The 23,042-nt window shown below is 37.9% G+C and overlaps 1 protein-coding gene across 1 annotated transcript in view; it reads right to left on the reverse strand.

Moving 5' to 3' along the window:
- Window positions 1-23,042, reverse strand: part of DNAH5 (dynein axonemal heavy chain 5) — a 193,791-nt gene that overhangs the window by 151,818 nt on the left and 18,931 nt on the right. Inside the window, exons 7-17 of the mRNA XM_045565937.1 lie at window positions 22,271-22,447; window positions 20,510-20,623; window positions 19,676-19,783; window positions 17,443-17,565; window positions 16,675-16,890; window positions 13,479-13,586; window positions 12,357-12,442; window positions 11,570-11,891; window positions 10,518-10,724; window positions 5,469-5,640; window positions 2,061-2,206 (exon numbers count right to left, since the gene is read on the reverse strand). Of these exons, the coding sequence (XP_045421893.1) occupies window positions 2,061-2,206; window positions 5,469-5,640; window positions 10,518-10,724; window positions 11,570-11,891; window positions 12,357-12,442; window positions 13,479-13,586; window positions 16,675-16,890; window positions 17,443-17,565; window positions 19,676-19,783; window positions 20,510-20,623; window positions 22,271-22,447 (1,779 nt within the window). The remainder of the gene's footprint in view (window positions 1-2,060; window positions 2,207-5,468; window positions 5,641-10,517; window positions 10,725-11,569; window positions 11,892-12,356; window positions 12,443-13,478; window positions 13,587-16,674; window positions 16,891-17,442; window positions 17,566-19,675; window positions 19,784-20,509; window positions 20,624-22,270; window positions 22,448-23,042) is intronic.

A 23,042-nucleotide genomic window follows, 5' to 3' on the forward strand; every position in this document is an offset into this window, starting at 1 on the left:
GCAAATTAAAATTATGTTCCATGATTTTGCTGTTTAAACTAAAATTAGTAAAGTATGAGAAAACCGTGTTTGTTGGAAGGCAGTGAAATTGTTACTATTGCATTGCTGGTGGCACTGTGAGGTGATAACACCGTTGCTTTCAAAGCAATTTGACTACAAATATCAAGAGCCATCAAATAAGGCCATACTCTTTGTCACAATAATCCTATTTTGGGGGAGGAGACAATCTTAAAGGGAAAACAAACCATGATACATACATATATTCATTGCAGCTCTTGGCAAAATAGCAAAATTTTGGAAGCCATCTAAATGTTCAGAAATAAGAAACTGGTGAGTAAGTTACGGCACATAAACTCAACAGAATATTCTGAAGGCATCACTCAGATGGTGCCTATGAAAGCCGTACAGCAACAAGAAAAAGATTTTGTGAAGAAATGTTAACTGGAAGGAAAAAAAAAACTTGATTCCAAACCAGCTGTGTGTATATAGGAATCACAACTTTATTAAAAGATATAAAATACAATACAACAATGGTAGTATAATTGATAAAAATTCTATTTTTTCCATTTTTAAAATATTCTACATTTTTAAAATGTAAAATAAATGCACTTTTATACAACAATGCTCAGAATATGGGTAATAGTAAAACCACGGAGCCAAGTGATTTCTCAGAGGGAGAGATAATTTTAAAATGACCAGGAGGGGTGGGGAGGGGATTAGATCTCCCCACAGTTAGTGAGTATGAAGATGAGGAACTGGAAATTTCTAAAATGTAGACAGTAAATTTCAATTATATAATAGTGATGTAATATAAACTGAGGATTACCATATGTGCAGAAAAGGGTAAACACAGCAGGCCTGAAACTGCCCTCTTTAGAAAGCACTGCTTGTGAGGTTGGCATCGGGGAGCTTGGATTCTGGGTGGGTTCCCACTGTTGATAAAGATGGTTGACTATGCCCAGACTGTGTGTAAACAATGTGGTTTGTGCTGAACACCTGCTCTCCTGGGAGTCTGGAACTTTGGTCCATGCTAGGCAGAGTATGCCTGTGTGCCCAGACCCAAGACAAACCTGGGGCACTGAGTCTCTAAGGGGCTTCCCTGGGCAGAAATATTTCACAAGAGTTGCTGTATTTCATCGCTGGGGGTGGAAAGTGAGCCTGCCATGTGACCCTCACGGGAGGGATCCTGCACAGGGATTCCCCAGACTGCCTGTCCTTTTTCCTTATGATCCACCTGTGTCTCCTTACTATGTCCCGGCAGTAAGTCTCAGCCTCAAGAACAACTCCATGCTGAGTCCCTAGTGAGCTCTCCTAGTGGCAGTGGTCTTAGGGACCCCTCATATTAAAATCTTGACTGAAGAGTCCTTATCAACAGGATGCCCATCAGGAATATCGTAAATGATACCAAAGTGACATGACTGAAGGGGACTTCATGGAACACTCCTGGCAGGGGAGAAAATGTCCCATTTGCAAATAAGTTTGAGAAATAATGGGTTACAGTGAGTTAAATGGAGATCTTCTGAGGGTATTTAATATGTCAATGAAGGTGTTAATGTGTAATGAATCTGTAAGTACAGTCTTTATCCTAAGCAGTTTGTGTACATCCCCCGACTTTTCCAGAATTCCTAGCGATGGCTCCAGAATTGTCTGCCATGGAACACCAGTTTGGGAAACACTGCTCCAGGGAAATATTTAAAAAAGAAACCCTGTACCGAAGCTATTCAAAACAATGTTTTCATTAATTAACCCTAGCTTACTACAAGCTCTTCTGCAAAATAGCTCTCTTCTTCATAAAATATGGAAAAATTAGAAATGTGTTCCACAATTTCTCTCCCACTGACCTGAAAAGAAACAATTTATTCCTCATATCTAAGTGACTGCTTAGATACATTTCTCTTCGTTTTCAAATTATTGTTAGGGGATTCTATGTTTGAATCACATCTATCACAGGGCATCACAAGTAGAGAAAAAAAATCCTAATTTATGTTTCAAAACAAATGCTGCTTATAGAAAAATGAATGGCAAAAAAATTAAAATTAAAATACCCATATTGTAATAACCTTTGTCATTTGAAGAAACTCTTCACAGGTGAGTGGCTCCTCCCGCGGAAGCTGACAAAGAGGCGTGCTGCTCATTTCTTCCAGCACGGCATCGATGCGGAACTCAATCAAGTCATTGACCCTGTCAAGCAGCAACTCCAGGTCCTCTATGGAAAAATAAAAGTGAATAAAAGAGATCTTCTTCCGGAATTCATCTTTTTCATCCTTACATCTTCAACATTTAGCCCTGTGCCTATTCCACAGGAGGTATTCAACAAATATTACTGGTGTGAAATTCCCCTACTTTTCTTTTACTGTTAATATCACAGGGTACCTTTTTTCAGTTGTGCTGAAGTAATATTGAACACTGAATTCCATGGATGAGAAGGCCAACCCTGAAGGACACTAGAAACAATTTTGCATCAAAAGTAGGAGTGATGGCTAATGGAGAGCCATCTAATGGGTAATGCATTTTTCAACAGATACCACATATTAATAGTAAAATCTCTCTATTTCTAATACTACTTTCTCCTAGGAAATAAAGTTGAAACTGAATACAGAAAAGTCAATGCTATACTCTCATGATGTATCAGAGACATAAACACTTCCTTAAATACATACCTTTACTTCCTAAAGAATACAAGCCTAAAAGTTTTCAATCATTTCTAAGCTAATTATTAAAGAGGCTACTCAAAATAACAAATAGTTCTGCCTGGCAAACTCGTTCAGGACTAAAAGAGAGCCAACACATTTCTTTAAGCCTGTGTGCTCAGTAAAATTCTTTATTCTTTCTAACTGACTGATTCTTCAAAGTACCTTCAAGGACATCTGTGGTAAACCGAAAAAATAGTCCCCAGGATGTCCATATCCTAATCACCTGTGAATGTTACCTTATACGGCAAAAGAGATTTTGCACATGTGATCAAGGATCTTGTGATGTGAAGGTTGTCCTGGATCATCCAGGTGGGGCCACTGTAGTCATGAGAGTCCTTATACTAAGGAGGCAGAAGGGACAGAGTCAGAAAGAAGAACTGTGACCACAGAAGCAGAGGAGCAGAAAGAAAGACAGGAAGATGCTATGCTGGTGGCTTCAAAGATGGAGCAACCATGAGGCAACCAACGTAGGCAGGCTCTGGAAGCTGGAAAGGGCTAAAGAAAGGATTCTCCCCTGGAGCCTCCAGAAGCAACCATCCCTGAGGACACCTTGATTTTAGCCCCATAAAACTCATTTTGGACTTCTGACCTCCATCACTGTGTTATTTTAAGCCACTATGTTTGTGCCAAATTGTTAGAGCAGCAATAAGAAACTAATACAACATTTATGCATAGAATGTACAAAATCATGTCTGTAGAAGTCCTGTTTGTTATTTTGAAGAGTAACCAATACTCTCTTCAATGCATGATGCAAATGACCACCCATAAGTAGAAGAGCCAGCTCACTAATCCAATAAAGAATCCAACTGTTCTTGAGATTTAACATAGTTTGTTTCCCAAAGAACCTTAATCTTTGCTCTACTTTAGTTCCTTAATCCAAATTACAAAAAGAGAAACATAATAGAATACAAGAACTAAGAAGAAACTATCTCCTTGTCTCCAGCTAACACTCCAATAAAACATCCAAAGTGTTAACACTCTAACCCTAATATTCTCTAGGGAGAGTATTACTAAATTCTACCTGGGTAGCCGATTCTAATTTGGTTGTGATAATTCTTATTATGAAGTTTTTATACATTTTATAATGACTCTTTAGAGAATTTTAGCCAATTTCCTCTTGTTTTATTTCCTGCGGAGATGTGTTTTGGAAAGAATATTAATTTGGAGCTAGGAAACTGGGTTCTAAACTTATCTTTATTGCTTACATCTATGTAACATTAGAAGCCATTTAGCATCTCTGGCTTGATATCCATTCACATTCAAAAGCTCCTTTATAATTTGTCTTTGAATACAGCTCCCAATCTATAAAGCAAGACAAAGAGGGTGAGGGTAAGAGATTCAACCATAATATCTCACTGTACTCCTCAAACTAGTACTTCTCAAGTATTCTGGAATGTAAAGCACTTAGTTATTAAATAGCTGGACCCTTCTAAGTCCTAAGTTATTAATATTTGGAGGGTACAGTGAAAATCTACTGATAAGACCAGCTCTTGACAATGTAGATTATAAATAGACCAGGTACTACTTGAACAGCCATAAATACCAGAGCAAGAGGAAAACCTGCTGAAGAAAGAGTGGATAAAAGGAGGCATCATGGTAGGTATCTAGAAGGGAGGGCCAGGAAAGGGTAATGCAGAAATGAGGTGATGGGATCAAGGGGGAGGAATGGGATTAGGATTATAAAGAAATGGAAAGAAACTAACTACATTAAAAATATTGCAGTTATGAATCTGTAAGTGTATGGGTGTCTGCTCCACATCCAACTGAGAGTAATACAAAAGAAGTACAAGAAACAAACAGCCTGATTTTCAAGTCCTTTGCAGTCAGTTTGGGGAGAAAGATGAAACTGTACTAAACCATTAGAAGACAACCAAAATATAGAGTCTCTGGTCCCAACTGTGAACACAACAGCAAGTCACAGAAGGAAGTGGCCACATAAGGTAGAGGAGTCAGTGTAGGCTTCTTGGGTGCAGGGCTCACTCCGGGCTATAAAAAGTGGGGAGGACTGGGCCATGCAGAGAAGGTGGAGGGCATTGGGTAGGAGAGGAGAATGGCAATGTCTGTCTTGGTGAAAAAGCCCTGCATTGCCATGCTCCAAACAGTTCTGCTGCCTACCACAGAAGATCTGTAATATGTTCTCCTGGAAAGCAGCCACGGAATTCTGGGAAATGCCACATGCAAGAGCCCACGTTTGGAGACTCACTGGACACTGGCACATTAAACGCTCCAAAAAGTCCTCTAGAAAAGAAACCTGTCTGACTGCTTAACCTGAATCTCCCAGATGTATCTGCGTCCCTTCTTTGCAGCACACCTGTACACACTCTGGAAAGTCGTATTTTATGGAATATACTACCTTAAATATATTTTAAAGAGTCCTTCATTAACAAAAAATAGTGTTTATTTAAACTTTTTTTTCCTTTATCCTGTTGTTCAGCACTCTATCCAAATCTCCACATCTTTTGAAATCAGGGTCTCAAAATACACTAATTTATTTGTGTAAAAAGCTGAATAACTCTAAAGATCTTTTAAGTCCTAATGTCTAAAAATAAAAATAATTAAAAATATGTGGTTAATCTCTAGGGATAAAATTAAATAGTGAATATTTATAGTTTCCAGGAAATTACTGATGTCATATACTTGGGACAATTCCTTACGAAACAGCTTAACACCCTTCATTTCATTATTTATATCAACATATTGGTAGGATATTATACAACAGATGCTAAAAACTCAGCCTTTAAAATTGAGAAACAGTAACTATTTAGACAAACTTACTGATCTTTGCAAATGTGTTTTCTAAATAGGTCTCAATATTCAGTGACGTCCAGGTCAGCACAGCCAAGCCGGGTTGGAGAGCTTCGTCCACTTTGGCCAAATGAGGGACCATCAGCTGCTCAATGGCGGGAGGCATTTTTGACTTCACTCTCTGATATTCAGCTAGCACCATCTGCAATGAAATGGCGGTTAAATAAGCAACTAACATCTCACTTTTAGTATCTATTAATAATATCTCACTTTTATACAAAGTGATTACCTTTTTTTTTTAGGTCAAACTGTAGGGCTCTAATAACCTAGCAGGCAGAGTAGCCAAAAACAAAAAACAAAGAAAAGAACAGAACAGAAGACAAGGCCTTTCTCCATAATTACAAATTTCTAATCCAATAAAATGCAATTGAAGATGCATTTTAAGACTAAGAGTTTTTGTCACCTTCTGCTGCACAGCCTAAAAAGGGAGGAAAGCTGAAGTCAAGTAACTTTTCTAAACCATGTGAAGTCGTGGTAACAGTGCCTACCCACTCAGCTCATCCATCCAACTGTGCACACTGGTACAGTGCGCATCCTGCTCCTATGGCACCACCCATGGACCACACTCATCACCCAAAGCATCTGGGTCACCAGAGGTCTCCCTCAGGCCTTTGCTGCGACTCTCGACCAAGTCCTGATGCAAGACCCAAAGCACACAGGGAGAGAGTCAGGAACCACTGTTGATTTCAACAAGTGTCATGGCTTTGAGTATCATCCGTATACCAAAGACAAATAAATTTACATCTCCAGCCCAGATCTCACTCCTTAAGTCTAGAATCATACATGGCAACAGCCTACTCAACATCTCTACTTGGATTTCTGACAGATGTTTCGAACTTAACATGTCAGAAACTGAAAGTCTGTTCTTCCCCCAAAACTTTTTCTGCCCACAGTGGTGACTCCATCCTTCCAGTCTATAGGCCAAACCTCAGACTCGTCCTTGACTCCTTTCTCTCTCTCGCACACACATGCCACCCTTCAGGATACCCTCTGTGCTCTATACTCAAAAGAGGTTCTATATCTAACTTGCTTACCACATCCACTGTTACCACCATCACTGACTCTCACCTAAATTATCAGGATGGTCTGCCATTGTCTCCCTGCCTCCACCCATCCCCCTAGATAAGTCTAGGCTCAAGTTAGCAGCAAGCGTGATCCTTTCAAAATGTTAAGTCAGATCATCTCATTCCTCTGCTTACATGGTTACACATGGCTTCCCATCTAATTCATGGCTACAGTCTTTGTACAAAGGACTTCAGTAAGTCCTTAGTCTAAAAAGACCTACCCAATTTTGTTCCATTACTTCTCTGATCTCATCTTCAACCACTCTTTCTCTCTCTTACTGTCTTCATTACTAGTCCTTAGCTTCAGGGCCTTCGTATCTCCTTCAGATAATTACTCAAATGCCACCTTCTCAATTAGGCCTATCTCGACTACCTATTTAAGATTGTAAACCACCACCAAAACCACTCACACACTTCATCCTCCTATTTTTGTCCATAGCAACTATCACTTTATTCCAATAAACTACACAATTTACCTAGTTACAATGTGCCTTGCTTATTTTCTTCTTATCCAACCAGAATATATGTTCTACAAGAGCAGGAATTTTGTCTGCTTTGTTCAATATGCCTAAAGCAGTGCCTGGCATATGGGAGATAATCAACCAGTATTTCTCTTATTACTTAATTAGAATCAAAAGGAGCATTTGGGATCAGAAACTTGTAGATTATTATCCTCCATCGAAAACCTACCTGTTGTATGTTGAACTGTGTCGGTATTTTGTTCATTTGTTATCATTTTTAAATAGGCCTAAGTTACTTCTAGCCTGCTTTTCAGGGTGATGTCAATATTAATAATCATTAATTATAAGAAACTAACTTTAATATACCTCTTAAATACAATTGTTATTAAGCTTGCATATGTGCATGTTGGTATTATCTCGATATTAGATCAATATTTCTGCAAGTGTTTTCCCTGGAATACTAGGTCTAAGAGATTCTGTAAGGAAAATGGCCCTTTGACAGATAAATTTGAAAAATGTACCATAAAATATCTCCCATCTTGGACAGCCACAATTATTATTAACAATTCTGATAAACCTGCCTTAAGGAAGTAAGAAGCCCTGAGGGGCTTTGAGAATTTTATTAAACCTAGTATTTCCCAAATGGATCTCATCATTCTTTCTTCATATAATACTTTTCTACGATTTCTATAATATTCTTTCAATTCCCATAAAAGCCACTTTAGAAAAAGTCTAAATTTGATGGTTCTATTAGCAGCTACTTGTGTATTTCCTGAAGCTGGTATCCACTGCTCATTCTTTTTTCAACCACCGTCAGTTATTCTACCTAGAAGCAGTTCTCAGAATCTGCCTCCAGCGGGCTTTCTGCTTCCCACCTTTAATCCCTTAACCCCAGGAGGTATTATTCATCTATTTTACAAAAGAGAAACCCAGGCTTAGAAGGCAATTTACCCAAAGATAAACGGTTTGAATCCTGATCAAATTGGCTTCAGAAGCTATACTCGTTAACTATTAGCCTGTGCTAGCTCATCTCTTTCTAGTTTCAACTATCTTCCAAGGAATAGATGAAGAAAACAAACCCTTGGCTACTTTGAGAAGCCTGAAAACTCTGTTACATATTCAGCACAATAACTCTGCAACACTTTAGATAGGTCCCCCAAACCTGCCAATAGATCTGCTTTCACCAGCTACTCACGTTCAGTAGAAACTTTAACTCTTTCAATCTCCAAGGTAATAAACGTCAAGCTGATAATAGTTACTACCTTGAATTGTCATTTACAACTCTGGTGGTTTTAAAACATCCTCTGACCCTCCTACCCTCATGGGGTGGTGACTATGTCCCCTCCTTTTAAATCTGGATGGGCTTATGGAGCCCAACAGAGAACAAAAAGGTGACACTGTGAGACACCTGAGGCTGCTATAAAGGCCACACAGTTTCCTCCTAGTTCACTGTAACAGTTGCTCTTGGAGCCCTGAGAAACTCTGCTAGCCTGAGGCCTCCATACTGGAAGGCCACACATAGATGCTGCTGTCCGCAGTCCCAGGTGAGTGTACCTTCCAGTCATCCCCACCAAAGAACCAGACACAACATGAGGCCATCCTGGACCTTCCAACTCGAACATCCACCAGCCAAACACCACTAAACAACCTTCACCAATGACACGAGAACAGAAGAATCACCTAGCCAAGCCCTGTTCAAATTATTTGCCCGCAAAGTCATGACATATAATAATACAGTTGTTGTAAACCAGTAAATTTTAAGGATGTTTTTTACCTGCAATATGTAACTGAAACAACTCTATGGATAAAACTATCATCAGTAATTCTATAGTGTTATAATGATGGTTTCCTGGTAAAAACTATTTCATTTGTAAATATATAGATTGACTAAATGATTTCCTAATGTGCAGAAAGAGTCTAAAAGGGAATCTCAACATGCTGGCTAGTATTTCACGAGTCTACATTTGAGGAACGTCTGTCCACTGCCAACATTAACTTTTTAATATAACATGGAGCGGTGGGAAAACAGGAGACTCCAAGTCTGGGCTCTGGTCTTAATTCTGCCACTTACTGGCTATGAGACCTTGGCTAAGTCATTTAAATCCTCAGAGCCATAGTTTTGTCATTTATAAAATAAAATAATAGTATTCTGTTCTACTTACCTAACATGGTGGTAGAAAAGATCAAGTGAAATAATGACTATGAAAAATGGCTTAAAATGTAAAAGCACTGCAAACACATGAACTTAGTATTATAGTATGATGTTAACCAGTAAAAAATTTTAGCAATAGTTTCCATGTTGTCAAATATCATGGCCACCTCTCTGATCCCATCTTTCTTGTCTCCTGGGCAGCAGCATTTGTCACTGGTGACCAGTGCTTTCTTCATCAGCCTTTTCTTACCCTTGGTGTCCTTGACAGTTGGTTTCCTCCCACCTCAAGGCCAATCCTTAGTTTTATTTGTCCATCCATCTTCTCTTAGACCAGTGCTCAGTCTAATGGCCCTCCACTCTTCTCCGTTTATATTCTCTCCCTGAGATCTCGTTCAGGACAATGACATTAAACAGCACTATATTCTGATAACACTCAAAAGTATGCTGCCAAGTTTGACTTTTCCACTGAACTCCAGAGTTATATATCTACCTGCATGGATAACATCTCCACTTGGATGTCTAAAAACTATCTTGTACTTAATGATTAGAACTATTGATTCCCTCCTGCTCCTCGAAATAAACTAGTTGCAGTCTCTGCCATCTCCATAAATGGACCCCTGCATATTATTGTGCAAGTTATGCAGAATGTAACCTGCACAGCACTATATGGTAGCCCTACTTCAATTCATTGAGTTGTTGACACCAAAAACACAGGAATTATCCTTGAGTTCCTTCGTAACTGCCTGTTGACATAATTCTGTAAATTCTCTGATTGACTCTGCTGCCATTCTGTTTTACACCACCCTTATCTCCACCCTGGGCCAGTGCAACAGCCTGCAAACTGACTTCCCACTGACATGCTTATCCCTCTTAACATACAATTTCCACCAGCTGCAAGAGTGATTTTTATTATAGAAGAGATCATGCCTTTTTCTCCAGCACAAATCCTCCATTGGTTTCTGGTACGTTCAAAATAAAACCCAAACTTCTAATCTCAACCTGAAGATACATAATGGCCTGGCCGCAGCCAACCCTGCAGCCTTAGTCAATGTCCCTGGCCCCTCACACCCTCCACTCCATTTCTGCTTCTCAAAAGTGACAAGCCATCAATTTTTTCTTTTTTTTTTTTTTGAGACAGAGTCTTGCTCTGTCACCCTGGCTAGAGTGCAGTGGCATCAGCCTAGCTCACTGCAACCTCAAACTCCTGGGCTCAAGCAATCCTCCCTCCTCAGCCTCCCAGAATGCTAGGATTACAGGCATGAACCACTGCACTCAGCTACACCACAAAATATTTTTAAATACCACAGTCTAGAGCTAGACAAGAAGAGGGAAAAATGCATACCTTCATGTTACTGAAGTTCTTTTTGTATGTATCTCGTTTCCGGAAGAGGGCAGCTGCAAAGGGTGAGACCTCCAGACCCATCTGTGACATGCACTCTGTTTCTCTAAATAAGGTTAATATCTGAGGATCAAAGTTTACAAACAATTCCCCTGTGCCTGGAGCCTTCACCAATAAAGAAGCCTGAAGACCTATGTGAATTTCTTCAATCTGTGGGAGGAAATCAATATTATTACCATTCGAAATTTGAATGCATACATAGAGTATCGAGCTCAGCCATCTCTAGGGATGAGGATCACTAAGTATTCTTCCATGGATCTGAGCTTCCTAAATTAAAGGCAATAAGATTGCTCATTCTTCCCTTAAATTCACTCTCAGAAAATAGCCTTCCAGTTCTTGGTGGCGATGTTGCACAATCAACTCAATAAAACATTTCAGTCGTGATTCTCACACTGACCGATAATTGGACACTGCAATGGTGGTGACTTCACAAGAGCCATTTAGGTCCCTGCCACCTGTATGTCTACTCAACTATTTTTCCTAAGAAAAGTTTCATAAAATCTACTAAATTCAGTTTTTATTCATCTAGAAAAGCAATGACAGCTACAGAGACATCACATCCTGCCAATCGACAGAGAAATGCAAGTATTGGCAGGGATAATATGATTAACCACCAGTACAGCCGAAGAAACTTTGAGACTTTGTTTAACAGACATACTTGTGTTCACTGACACATTCAGGATCCAACTGCATTTTGAAAAGGAAGATACCCTAACCAATCAGACAGAGGAATCAATAAACAAGTTGACCCCACTTAGAAGTCTGTAAATTAAAAATAGGTTTTTGTAACCTGGCTTATGATTTTTTCTCAAAATCAATAATTTTTTTTTCATGGACATTCTACACTCTTTGACTGACTACTTAGATTCAACCAAGCTGTTATAAAATACCTGCAGCTCCAGCTTTCTGCAGGCATAAGCCCACCAAAAGCTAGAGAAGCGGTCCCCAGTTGCAACAATGGAGACCTCTAGAGGAGTCTCGGTGTAAAGACTCACTTGCCGAAGCCACGCCCTGTGGTAGAGGACCTCAAACTCCAGCAGGACCCTGGCCATCCTGTTGTAGCTGCGAATTACAGGCTTGGCTTCAGCCGTGCCCAGAACAGTCGGGTGCTGCTGGAAAAGCTGCATGGGCTGCTGAATCCTGTGGAAGAGCTGGCGGGCCCACAGGATTTTCCCCGCGATGGGGGGCTGGTCTCGGGCCAAAGGAGGGTCGTATTTCTGCTTTGTGTACATCTTTGAAATCATATCAATGTCAGCCCCATAGTTCTCAAGGATAAGTCGGTATTTGTCATCAATACCAAGATTAGGTATATTCATCCTGATTTTTTGAAAGACAAAAATCTTAAATTAATGGAAAGATGTATAATAATCTCATTAATATTTATTTTAAAACACATGCTAATGGAAAAGAATGAGATATTGGTGTGGCATATTAAAAGCAGCAAAATAATACCCATCCTTAAAATGTAGACAACACTGTTAATTTAAGAATAAATTTTTTCAAATTACTTAAACATTAAGAAATACTTGCTATAGACAGTTACAAGGTACTTCAAAGCTAAGAGTATTCTCTATTTGCAGAAATAAATCTTTAATCCTCAAAAGGATTAATCCTCTTAATCCTCCAAAGAATTTAAAAACCTGTGGCCTTGTGACCCATGTTGTCAAGAGAGGTTTTTCTCCCATTAGAATATGAAATAATAATAATAGTAATGATAATAAAAGCTGAACTATGTTCACATTGCCCCAATTTTAGAACTGGAACTTTATTTCAGATTTTTACCTTTCAAATTTCTTTAACATACTTAGAGCTTGATTTGTGTTTTGAATCTTTTCAAATGTAACATCCATGAACTTCTGCAATTCATTCTAAAACAGAAAAAAGAATCTGCTTATGAGCAATGGATTAGAATTGGGAATTTCCTATTTTGCAACAAGATAAAAGAGCTCCCCATTCTCTTCAAACACATATAATACAGAACAAAATATAACAGAAAATTTAATGAGCTTAACAGAAAGATAAATGCCCAGAAGCCAGAAACAAAGAGGGACTCGAGAGCCAGAGCAGTCGTGGGAGTTGGCACCACCGCGAGCTGCACGGGTCCTGGGCCAGACACGCGGCCTTGGCAGGGAAGGCAGCGGGGCTTTGTCACAATGGAGAGAGGAGCTGTGGGGTCCTCACACCCTGGACAGAGCCTGCACAAAGCCAGGGTCTTTGAACTGCTGCCTGATGTATGCAAAGGGAACTAAATGACTGTTTACCAGTTAGGAAAGCTGCAAAGTTGTTTGACATCTGCCCTGAGCCATGAATAGGGGGAAAAAACTGTCACCCTACAGCAAGGTTCCCGTACTTTCTCCATGTGCTTTATGAGACATGGGTCTCTTTCACAACTGCTCACCTATAGTGCTGTAGTGCCAGAGCAGCCACAGAGGATGCACAAACAGGCCAAGTGGGTCCAGAGGCTGAGTCAATCCTAATCCCCCTGTTTCTAAGGCCAGCTGCAGACCTGCCTTTGGATATGTCAGACATTACTGACCATTTGTTTGAGTTACTTCTGGTCACAATCATTGCTATTCAGTGACAAACAGAAATAAATATCTATATTATAATAATGCTATAATGTTTCAATGGAAAAATGAAAGTTAACTTTCAAAGAACTTAAATGGAAGACATGCAGAAGTCTGATTACGGATCATTATCCAAAGCTATATTTATGACCCTTTAATCCATGGAAAAGAGCCCTCAATTATTAATCTGAAATCACAACACACAGGCTGAGGTTTCTGCAGGTCACCTCTATGATGAAGACACCTGTGCCTTCTGAATGAGTAATGATTAGCAGCATTATACAGAAAGGGAAAACACACACACGACTGTCAACAGGAATTTTATTATTCAACCTACGTGAAGGTCATTAGTCTGCTTGCAAAACTCTTCATAATCTTGGTCAAAATCCATTTTCCGCTGGTCTAAGAAATTATATTCCTTTTTCTTTATAGTTGCAACAATGCCCTGAAATATGATGAAAGAAATAAGATAATATTTCAATATTCTTTTTACTTAACTAAATGTGACCCTTACCTGGAAAACCTGTACCCTAACTCCCAAAAAAATCAGTTTAACAGAAACTTTATTTCTTTAATCACTCACATTTGCTTAGTGCTTACTATTTTATAGGCAGTATAATGTTGCCATACTGCATTCAGAGAAATCATTTGGAAAGCATTTGCATGAGGTTTTATGTATTTTTGAAAAAATAAAATAAAAACCACATCTGAAAATTAAGAGAGGCATTCTCTCTAAAAATGTCTTGTTAATCATATCTGAAATAATAAAAGAGAGGGCCAGCATAGAGTTTACTAAAATATTTTTGTTGAGAAGTTTAAATCTTCTCAGAAAATAAACAGAACACAAACAACACAGGAAGAAAATAATTACACTATAATATCTACAGACGAATTGCTACCGTCCAAGCCTCAAATGCCTTAAAGTGTCAAACCACAATCTACCACTTAAAACCTTTCTAGAATAAATTGCTTCCTAGTGCCCTGCAAAGCTGCAGTCTGTGACTATGAAAGTACAAATTAGGCAGTTCATCTCCTTGAAAATACTATTATCAGAAGCTTTGTTTGCTCCAAATAATGAGCTATAACGCTCTGTGATCATTCTTAACCAGGTACTAAGCCATTCTCAAACTCAGGTGCCCACATTGTTGACAGACGCATATAATTTTTATGAAGAATATTGGGCCTCCTTCTACAGTCTCCTCTTCAAAGTCATTTCCATTTAAACATCAATTCAAATCTCTCCATAGACAAAAGTGTATAAACTGCACAACTTCTTGAATCAAGTTTACTAGTTGAAACAATCTACTCTTTCATGTTGTATAACTACAAAATTAGTTCTATTTAGAGAATTATGGAAAAGCTACATTACTACATTTCAATGTAGCAATTTAAGAGATTTGGGGACCTGAGGAAATCCTACTCTATGATTGGATTTAATGGTCACTAAAGAGTATTACGTTCAATAAGTAAAATAATTAACCGAGACCTTTAAACCAATTAATCAAGCACTATCTAATTAATCATTGACTTAACAGATATTTATTGCACATCTATTATGTGCTAGTAAGCTCTAAAGATACAGAATGAACATAACAGACAAATGTTACTGCACTCAGGTAATTTATATATTTGGTGGAGAACAGGGGTGAGAATATATGTTAGTCACAAATAAATGGTGATCATTTCAGACAGTTGATAAAACGAGTAATGTGACAGAGTGATTGAGTTGAAACAGAGGTTGAAGAAAACTGAATTGAGAGGGTCATTTAAATCAAGATCTGGAGACCAAAGAATAAGTAATCATGTGATGGTCCAGAGGCAGAACTTTCCAGAAAAAAAAGGCTCTGCAAGCCCTAAGTGGACTGAACTACTCCCCTGTGTCCGAAGATTATCAGATGAGAAATGAGTAGAGGAGGAAGCTGGGGGGGGGGGGGGGGTAGGGCCTCAACAACCATGCAAAAAATGCAATATTTGTTTCTGCAGATGCAATTTTGAGCTCCTAACAGTGGCACTAATACACGAAATCCTTATTTTATGCTTTCATGCACACCCGCATTTGATCTCACTGCCCTCTAGTGTGTCCATGTTAACCAATATTTCACTTTATATTTTCTAAGCAATTTCCCAGTATTTTTATCAAATTAGAACAGACTTCTTACCTGCATGTTGATGTACAGTTCAACTTCATATTTGAAAATAAACTTTGATGTATGTTCCAAAGTTATTTTTTCATTAAAAATAGAAAATGATTTATAAGATTCCAAACCGAAAAATAAATGAACGTATTCCCTCTTTGTCTTGAAAAACTGCCACTTTCAAAGTACAGATTAACCACTTTGCAGATGACACACGACACACCTTAAATGTTTCCTGCTATAGGAAGGTCTTTCTTCTTCTCTCCCAAAACTTGGTATACTCAAGAAATGAGTCCGGGCGCGGTGGCTCACGCCTGTAATCCTAGCACTCTTGGGAGGCCGAGGCAGGTGGATCGCTCAAGGTCAGGAGTTCGAGACCAGCCTGAGCAAGAGTGAGACCCCCGTCTCTACCAAAAATAGAAAGAAATGATTTGGACAGTTAAAAAACTATATAGAAAAAATTAGCCGGGCATGGTGGCGCATGCCTGTAGTCCCAGCTACTCGGGAGGCTGAGGCAGGAGGATTGCTTAAGCCCAGGAGTTTGAGGTTGCTGTGAGCTAGGCTGATGCCACGGCACTCACTCTAGCCCGGGCAACAAAGCGAGACTCTGTCTCAAAAAAAAAAAAAAAAAGAAAGAAAGAAATGAGAAAGATTCCTTATATGGGGTTAACGTGTTAGAGTACAAAAATTAATGTGTGGCATTTAATGATATGATCCTTTTCAAATTCAAGTACAAAAAATAATTTAAGTTTTTGTGTCACTGCCCCCAAACAAGAAAAAATTGACCATATCCACATTAAGAATTTAAAACACATTTTGTTTGTAAATTGTTTTTTTAATCTTCCAGATGTTATTAAATCATTGTGCCCATTTTCAAAACTAAGATTAGTCATACAGATATCCTCACAATATAAAGTAGTTAAAAATCAAAATAATTATGAATGTTAGAGACAGAATAAAATCTGATTCTTTATATTTTTTTAACATGTGTCCAAATAAAATTGCCTAAATGCTGAGATAATCAGATGCCACTCAGAACTTGGTGTCAAGTAGTACCTGACACAGTATATTCTTCATTAAATTTTTCTTGCATAAGTAAATGAAATAATAAGTTATAATTAAACATTTTTCTTGTGCTGCTAATGAAAATGCTTTTTCCTAATGGTGATTAATGTTAGACTATTGGGTAGTCATTCTTATAAGCACACACCTGAAAAGAACATATTAGCACCATTTCACAATTCTCAAATAAACCTAATTTCCTCATTGTTAAAGAGTGATGAGATTATTTTACACTGTAGACTGATGAGTTGAATCACTCTAAATATAGTTATTTGCATAAAATATTAAAGTTTAATTGTGGATAATGATAGCAAATACCATTTTAAAGTATAATACCTGGTATTTAGTGACCATGTCTCCCAGCCCTTCAATTGTAGAATCTTGCAGGACTGAATACGTCTTGAAGGTTGTAAAGATGTCTATTATCTTGGCAAGCCGTCGATGAAAAGTTTCGAATTTTCCAAAAATGTACATCTCACTAAATTCAAATTGTTTTGCATTTGGATCTTGTTTAAGTTTTTGTTTTGTCTTGTGAAAGCAGTTCTGGTATTCCTTAAGATCAAAAAATATACATATAAAAAAGGGAACAGGGTAAAGGTATTGACTTTATTTTCTTACATGAAGGCTACAGCAAAATTAGGATAGAATTGCCAGACTTTTCAAAGTTTCATGCCTTTGCATATACTGACCCATCAGAATATCACCTTTTCCCATCCTCCAATCTAGCAAACTCTCAGTTATTCATGATATAACCCAAAGGTGTGGCTTTCCTACGTTGGTTCCATATTTTGGGAATAGCATCATTCTATGTCTGTCTCCTCATTCATATGAGGAGATGCTCAAGGAAAACTACCTCATCTTAGTCATCTTTGTATGTCCAGAACTTAGTGTGGTATCAGGACATAGTAGGTTCCCAATAGGGTAGAAAAAGTGAATAAATTTTCTGGGAAGGTTTATTAACACTCAATTTTCTTAACAGTAAAGAATTACTGTTCTTTTTAGCAACCAATAATATGATAATTGCTAAATAACTTAAGATGGTCTCAGCAAAAAATAACTTAAAAATAATAGAACGTCTAAATATATTAGTAAGCTCACCATTACCTGCTTCAGTTTAATTGCAGATAATATTTTTTCCACAACAACATCCTGTGGCTGGTTCCAGATGGAAGCGGTTCCATTGTTGGTAATATAGGCTTTACATGCAGATATCATCTGATTTGTCACCTGGGATTTTCCAATAAAATGATGTTAAGTACATAAGACAGTCTTAGACTATAAATTGGACTAGAGGGTCCTTAACTCCTCTACCTCTCAGAGTTCACAATCTGCAAACTTGAGCTTGGGGTTTATTTTTTTCCATCACAATGATGAGCAAGCACTGACTCTTTGATATTGTCAAAATCGTGTGGAACCACAGTGTTGGTAGCACCATGGAAAATCAACAATTCAGGCCACCTTTTTTGTGCAGGATGAATGTCTTAACCAACCAAGGAAGCATTCACCTCCATACCTAATGAGTTTCCCCAATCTCCTTGCACAGCCTGTTCTAACATCTAACTCACAGTTTAGCAGTCCCGTGTAAAGTACTGTCCACCATGATCTTTCCATGTCACAATGATCTGCAGTGGAAATGTCAAAAGGCGAAGTCCACAAAGAGTAAAGCTAATGTTCAAAACCACTAATATTTTATTCATCCCTCCAAACTTTATAAAAATCCTTCAGAGATTTCTGGATTTTTTTTTTAAATAAAGTAAAAGGAAAATTAAATGGCTGTACTGTGTTCATGGAATGATAAATGCCCGGGATTTGCAGTCCAAGGGATGGGGGCACAGGAGAAACAAGATTGCCCATGTGTTGAAAGTTGCTGAATCTGGGTGGTATATACGTGGGGGATCAGGATACGATTGTCTCTCCTTTGTACCTACTTCATAATTTCCATAATGAAAGAGTTTTGGTAACTAGATGAATGGTTATTTCACCTTTTGTTGTGGTTTGGATGTTTAGCCCTTCCAACTCTCATGCTGAAATTCGATCCACAAGGTCGGAGGTGGGGCCTGGTGGGAGATGTCTGGGTCATGGGGGCAGATCCCTCATCTAGGGATAATGAGTGAATTCTACTGTGTTGGCTCACAGGAGGGCTGGTTGTTTAAAGGAGGCTGGCACCACCCCCTCCCTCCTGCTCCTTCTCTCACTGTGTGACATGTCTGCTCCCCCTTCACCTTCCACCTTGGCTGGAAGCTCCCTGAAGCCCTCAACCAGAAGGAGATCTGGTACCATGCTTCTTGTACAGCCTGCAGAACTGTGAGCCAAATAAACCCCTTTTCTTTATAAATTACCCAGCCTCAAGTATTCCTTTATAGCAGGGCAAAATGGACTCATACACCTCTTTATTCTAAATCAAGTCTTGCAAATAACATGCATAAAATCTAGATTAATAGCACAAATTGACTTTTGAGTCTCATTTACTCAGGAAATATCCTCCCTAACCCTACTATATAGTTTAAAAGTATGAAGAAGTTGGGAAAGAATCTTGCGTACATCCTTCCTTTCTACTTGAACTACCTATAGGACAGAAGGAAGGAAAAAAGTTTCCCATGGAGCTCTTAAGACTGGATGTCTCTATTCCCAGGAAGATTTATGCCTCCTACTACATTGGTATTCAGAACACAAGTCTTGATGAGTCAAAAATGCATCTATTTTAATACGACATTTAAGATTTTTGCCTTGATAATGAAAAATCATTTACTTCTTAGAGACTCTTCACAATGGAACTAGCAACAGTGCTTACCATAAACACATACGAGTTGAGACATAAGGTTTAAGCGTCATTATGTTTTTTGGCAGAATCATTATAATTGCTTTCTAGATTACTGGAATGTTGCAAGTGGCTTTTATTACCATGATTACTGTTCTAATAACACCAAGTAAACAACTGTGGCATCAGATAAATTTGGAACAGTGGCATATAAAATATGAAAAAGGAGATAGCCAGTTAAATATAGTTTTTCTTAATTAAAATTTACCCAGCAGAAAGAAACGATATGCTAAATAACATAGGAAAAGAAATCTCAAAAAAGAATCATTTTTAATTTTTATTATATAAATAACAAGATATTTATTACAATAAAATTACTTTGGGAGATAATGCTTTATGATTTGCTAGAATCAGACTCTCACATAAATTTAATTCCATCTCTATTGATAGCCTAAGCCTTTTTAAAATTGTAAGATATATACACATTGAACTGTGCCAATATGGTAATTTTTAATTATCAAAAAATTGACCATTGACAAAGAAAGATAAGTGACCGTGGACTCTACACTATTCACTTACCTTTACAAACAGAGATGTGATCTTCTCAGAGGTGTTATAGTAACGAGAGATATTATAGATCATTTTAATTGCATTTATAAGTGTAGGAATAGCGTCAATCATGGATATCTGGAAGATACCACAAAAAGTTTTCAGAAAAAAAATATCAAATTCAGCAAAATTCCAATTTTAATAGTCTAAACATTCCATTTGCATTATAATAAATTTTGAGGGTTTATTAAATGCTTTATATAAATATAGTTAATGATAATTTAGTATTTTAGTCATATATGGTTAATAAAATTTTATTTCAATGCAAGAAATATTAACCTGCTGTTGAGGACAAGCAATAACAAGTTAACTATTAACTGTTATTAATGATCAATTGTTAATAACAGTTAATTTTGTAATAAATTAAAGCAGGTACTTCTTAAAGCTAAAAGATTAAAAAAAAAAAAAAAGACCAATGTCTTTTCCCACAGTTCTTTGGGGTATATAGTCCAGAATGTCAATTGCAATATTTAATGGAAAACATAATATGCAATAAATGTTTTTAAAATATACATCTCATATACATCTTCAATAGACAGTAGATAAATTAGAGATATATAGAGATCTATTGTGTATAACATCTCATATATATCTTCAATAGACAGTAGATAAATTAGAGATAGATATAGAGATATAGAGATCTATTGTATGTGTGAGTATATATATAGATATGATTTTCTTGAGAATAAAAAGTTTCTAAGACCTTTCCAATGAACTGCAATATCTATGAACCAAAATTTAATAATTAAGTTAGTGCAAAAAAGGATCATCAGTAGAGTAAAAGAGTAGAAATGCTTAACTCACAGGATCACTGCTGTACAAAGGGTCACAACATTTTTCAAGTGTGTACAGATATTTAACATTGTCCTTGGCTTCATTAGCTGCGTCAGTGATTCGAGTATCTGTCTCCCGCCAAGCCTAAGCACAATATAGAAAAACAACTTTAATGCAGTTACCAAGAGAGGAACTTTCAACATAACAGCTGGCAGGACTCACCACAAGTCCACTGAGCCAGTTTCAGTCTTTCTGTACATTTTGTGTAAAACTGAATCCAGAGGGGTGAGGGATATTGCTAGGCTGAAAAGGAGTTTAAAAGTTTTGACTAAATTTTCAAAGCATCTTTTCCAGGCCTTCCCTTTAGAGATCCATCCCATGGCCAGCACAGAGCACCGAGAGGGCAGCGCCTCCCTTTAAGCCCATACCTTCCCCCCGCCCCTCACTGGCTACTGGACCCATCTTGCACTTCACTCCCATATTTTCTATATTTCCTCTGTTGTAACCTGAACTTCCTTTTCTATATCCCTATACTTTTGTTTATCCATTAAATGTAGTAATTATTTATTATCTGCCAACCACATGCTGGGACTGTGCTGTGAGCTAGGAACTTTAAAATAAAAAGATAATCTAAAGCAGAAGAAGCAAAAGGAGATTATTTAGCACAAGTCAATACATTCAATTGACTTCATGGAAGTTCTACTGATAATATTGCTGAACTGTATTGCAAGACTCACCTCTCCTGTATTTTTGAGCAATGATGTAAGGTGAATCCAGAGCACATTTATTGAAAGAAATTATTATTGATTATTTAAATTATTTGCATGGACCAAAATATGAAAATAACTAATAACATCCATGCAAATAGCTCATAAAGAGTCTTTACGGCACAATGTCAGAAGAGTTAAGTGGCCTCATGATGGTCCCCAATGATCACTGGCTCCTCGTGTTCATGCTCTTGTGTCATCCCTTCTCCTTGATCCTTGGCTGAATCTAGTGACTTGCTTCCAGTAAATAGAATATGACAAAAGTGATGGGATGTCACTTCCAGAATTAGTTTACATAAAGACTGTGGCTTCTGCACAGGGTGTTCTCTTGCTCTCTCTCTCTTGCTCCCTTTAAGGGAAGCCAGCTACCATGTCAGAAGCTGCCCGGTGGGCAGGCCCATGTGGCAAGGAACTGAAGGAAGCCTCCAGCCAGCAGCCAGCAAGGAACTGACTCCTGCAACAACCACATGAGCGAACCCGGAAGCAGCTGTTCCCCCAGTTGAGCTTCAGAGGGGCCCACATCACAGCTAAGACCTCCTGAGAGACCTCAAGTCAGAAGCACCCACTGAACTGCACCCCAGATTCCTGATGCACAGACTGAGAGATAAAAATTTGTGTTGTTTTAAGCTGCTAAGTTTTGGGGTACTTTGCTTTGCAATATAAAACTAATATACCAGAACTAAAAAATAAACATGAATAAGGTATGTTTGCATTATTACTGCTTCTAGCTGGTCTGAATTCATCATATATAAATATATAAAATCATATTATCCTGCTATGTGTTAATTACAGGCAATACCCTCTAATAAAACATATACATACATGTACACCAGCCAACAAATGTCTTTAATCCAAAAGCTATTTCCACAGTATCTAAAATCATATGAGGGCACAGTATCCAATCTTAAAAGTTTTTCCTAAAGATACAGTAACATTTTTCTGTTCCTAATTACTCTGTGACACGAGCATACACATAGAGAACTCTCGTTCTCATCTCATAAGGCAGGAAGAACTGGCCGACGACCTTCAGCAGTTTCGACTTGGCCGCAGCAAGCACGGCCCACACAGCCTTCACGTCCGGGCTTTTCAACTGATCCAAAAGGTAGTTAAATTTGGAGAGTCTTCTCTTCCAGTGCTCCAGCTCTGCTCGTGGCCCGACGTCATCTGCTTCCTTCCGCAGCTGATTGTTTTCAGCAAGAACCTGAAAATGCACAGGGAAAACATGAGCCACTGAGAGGGGCTGGAGATTTGGAAGTTATACACAAGCAAAAAATAAGCAAATAAATAAATCATGCTGTCTGAATCATGCTATATTTGTATCTAATTACATGCTTTGAATGATAGCTTTTTACTAAGTTAGCATGTATCCATTTTTAAAACTTTAGTAAAAATGTATTTGACTTGTTCTAACTGAAAACTTTTTTTTTTTGTTTTTTCCCATTTGAGAATAGTTTATACTTTGGAGTATTTTTTCAGATTTTTTTATTTTATTGATAGTTGATTTTATTGTATTTATTTTACATATTTATGGGGTACATGTGTTTGTTACATACATCATAGAGTGTGTAATGATCAAGTCAGAACATTTGGGGTATCCGTCACCTTGAGTATTTATCACTTCTATGTGTTGGGAACATTTCAAGTTCTCTTTTCTAGCTACTTTGAAATATTAACATATAAAATATTGTTGCTAACTATAATCACCCTAGTCTACTATTGAAAACTGCTTATTTAATGAGCTTTAGTGAGCTTTTGGAGGCCTTGACCTCAGGAAGTTTTCTAGCCATTTAGCCAAC

The sequence above is a fragment of the Lemur catta genome, chromosome 12 (assembly GCF_020740605.2).
Source record: "Lemur catta isolate mLemCat1 chromosome 12, mLemCat1.pri, whole genome shotgun sequence".
NCBI lineage: Eukaryota > Metazoa > Chordata > Mammalia > Primates > Lemuridae > Lemur > Lemur catta.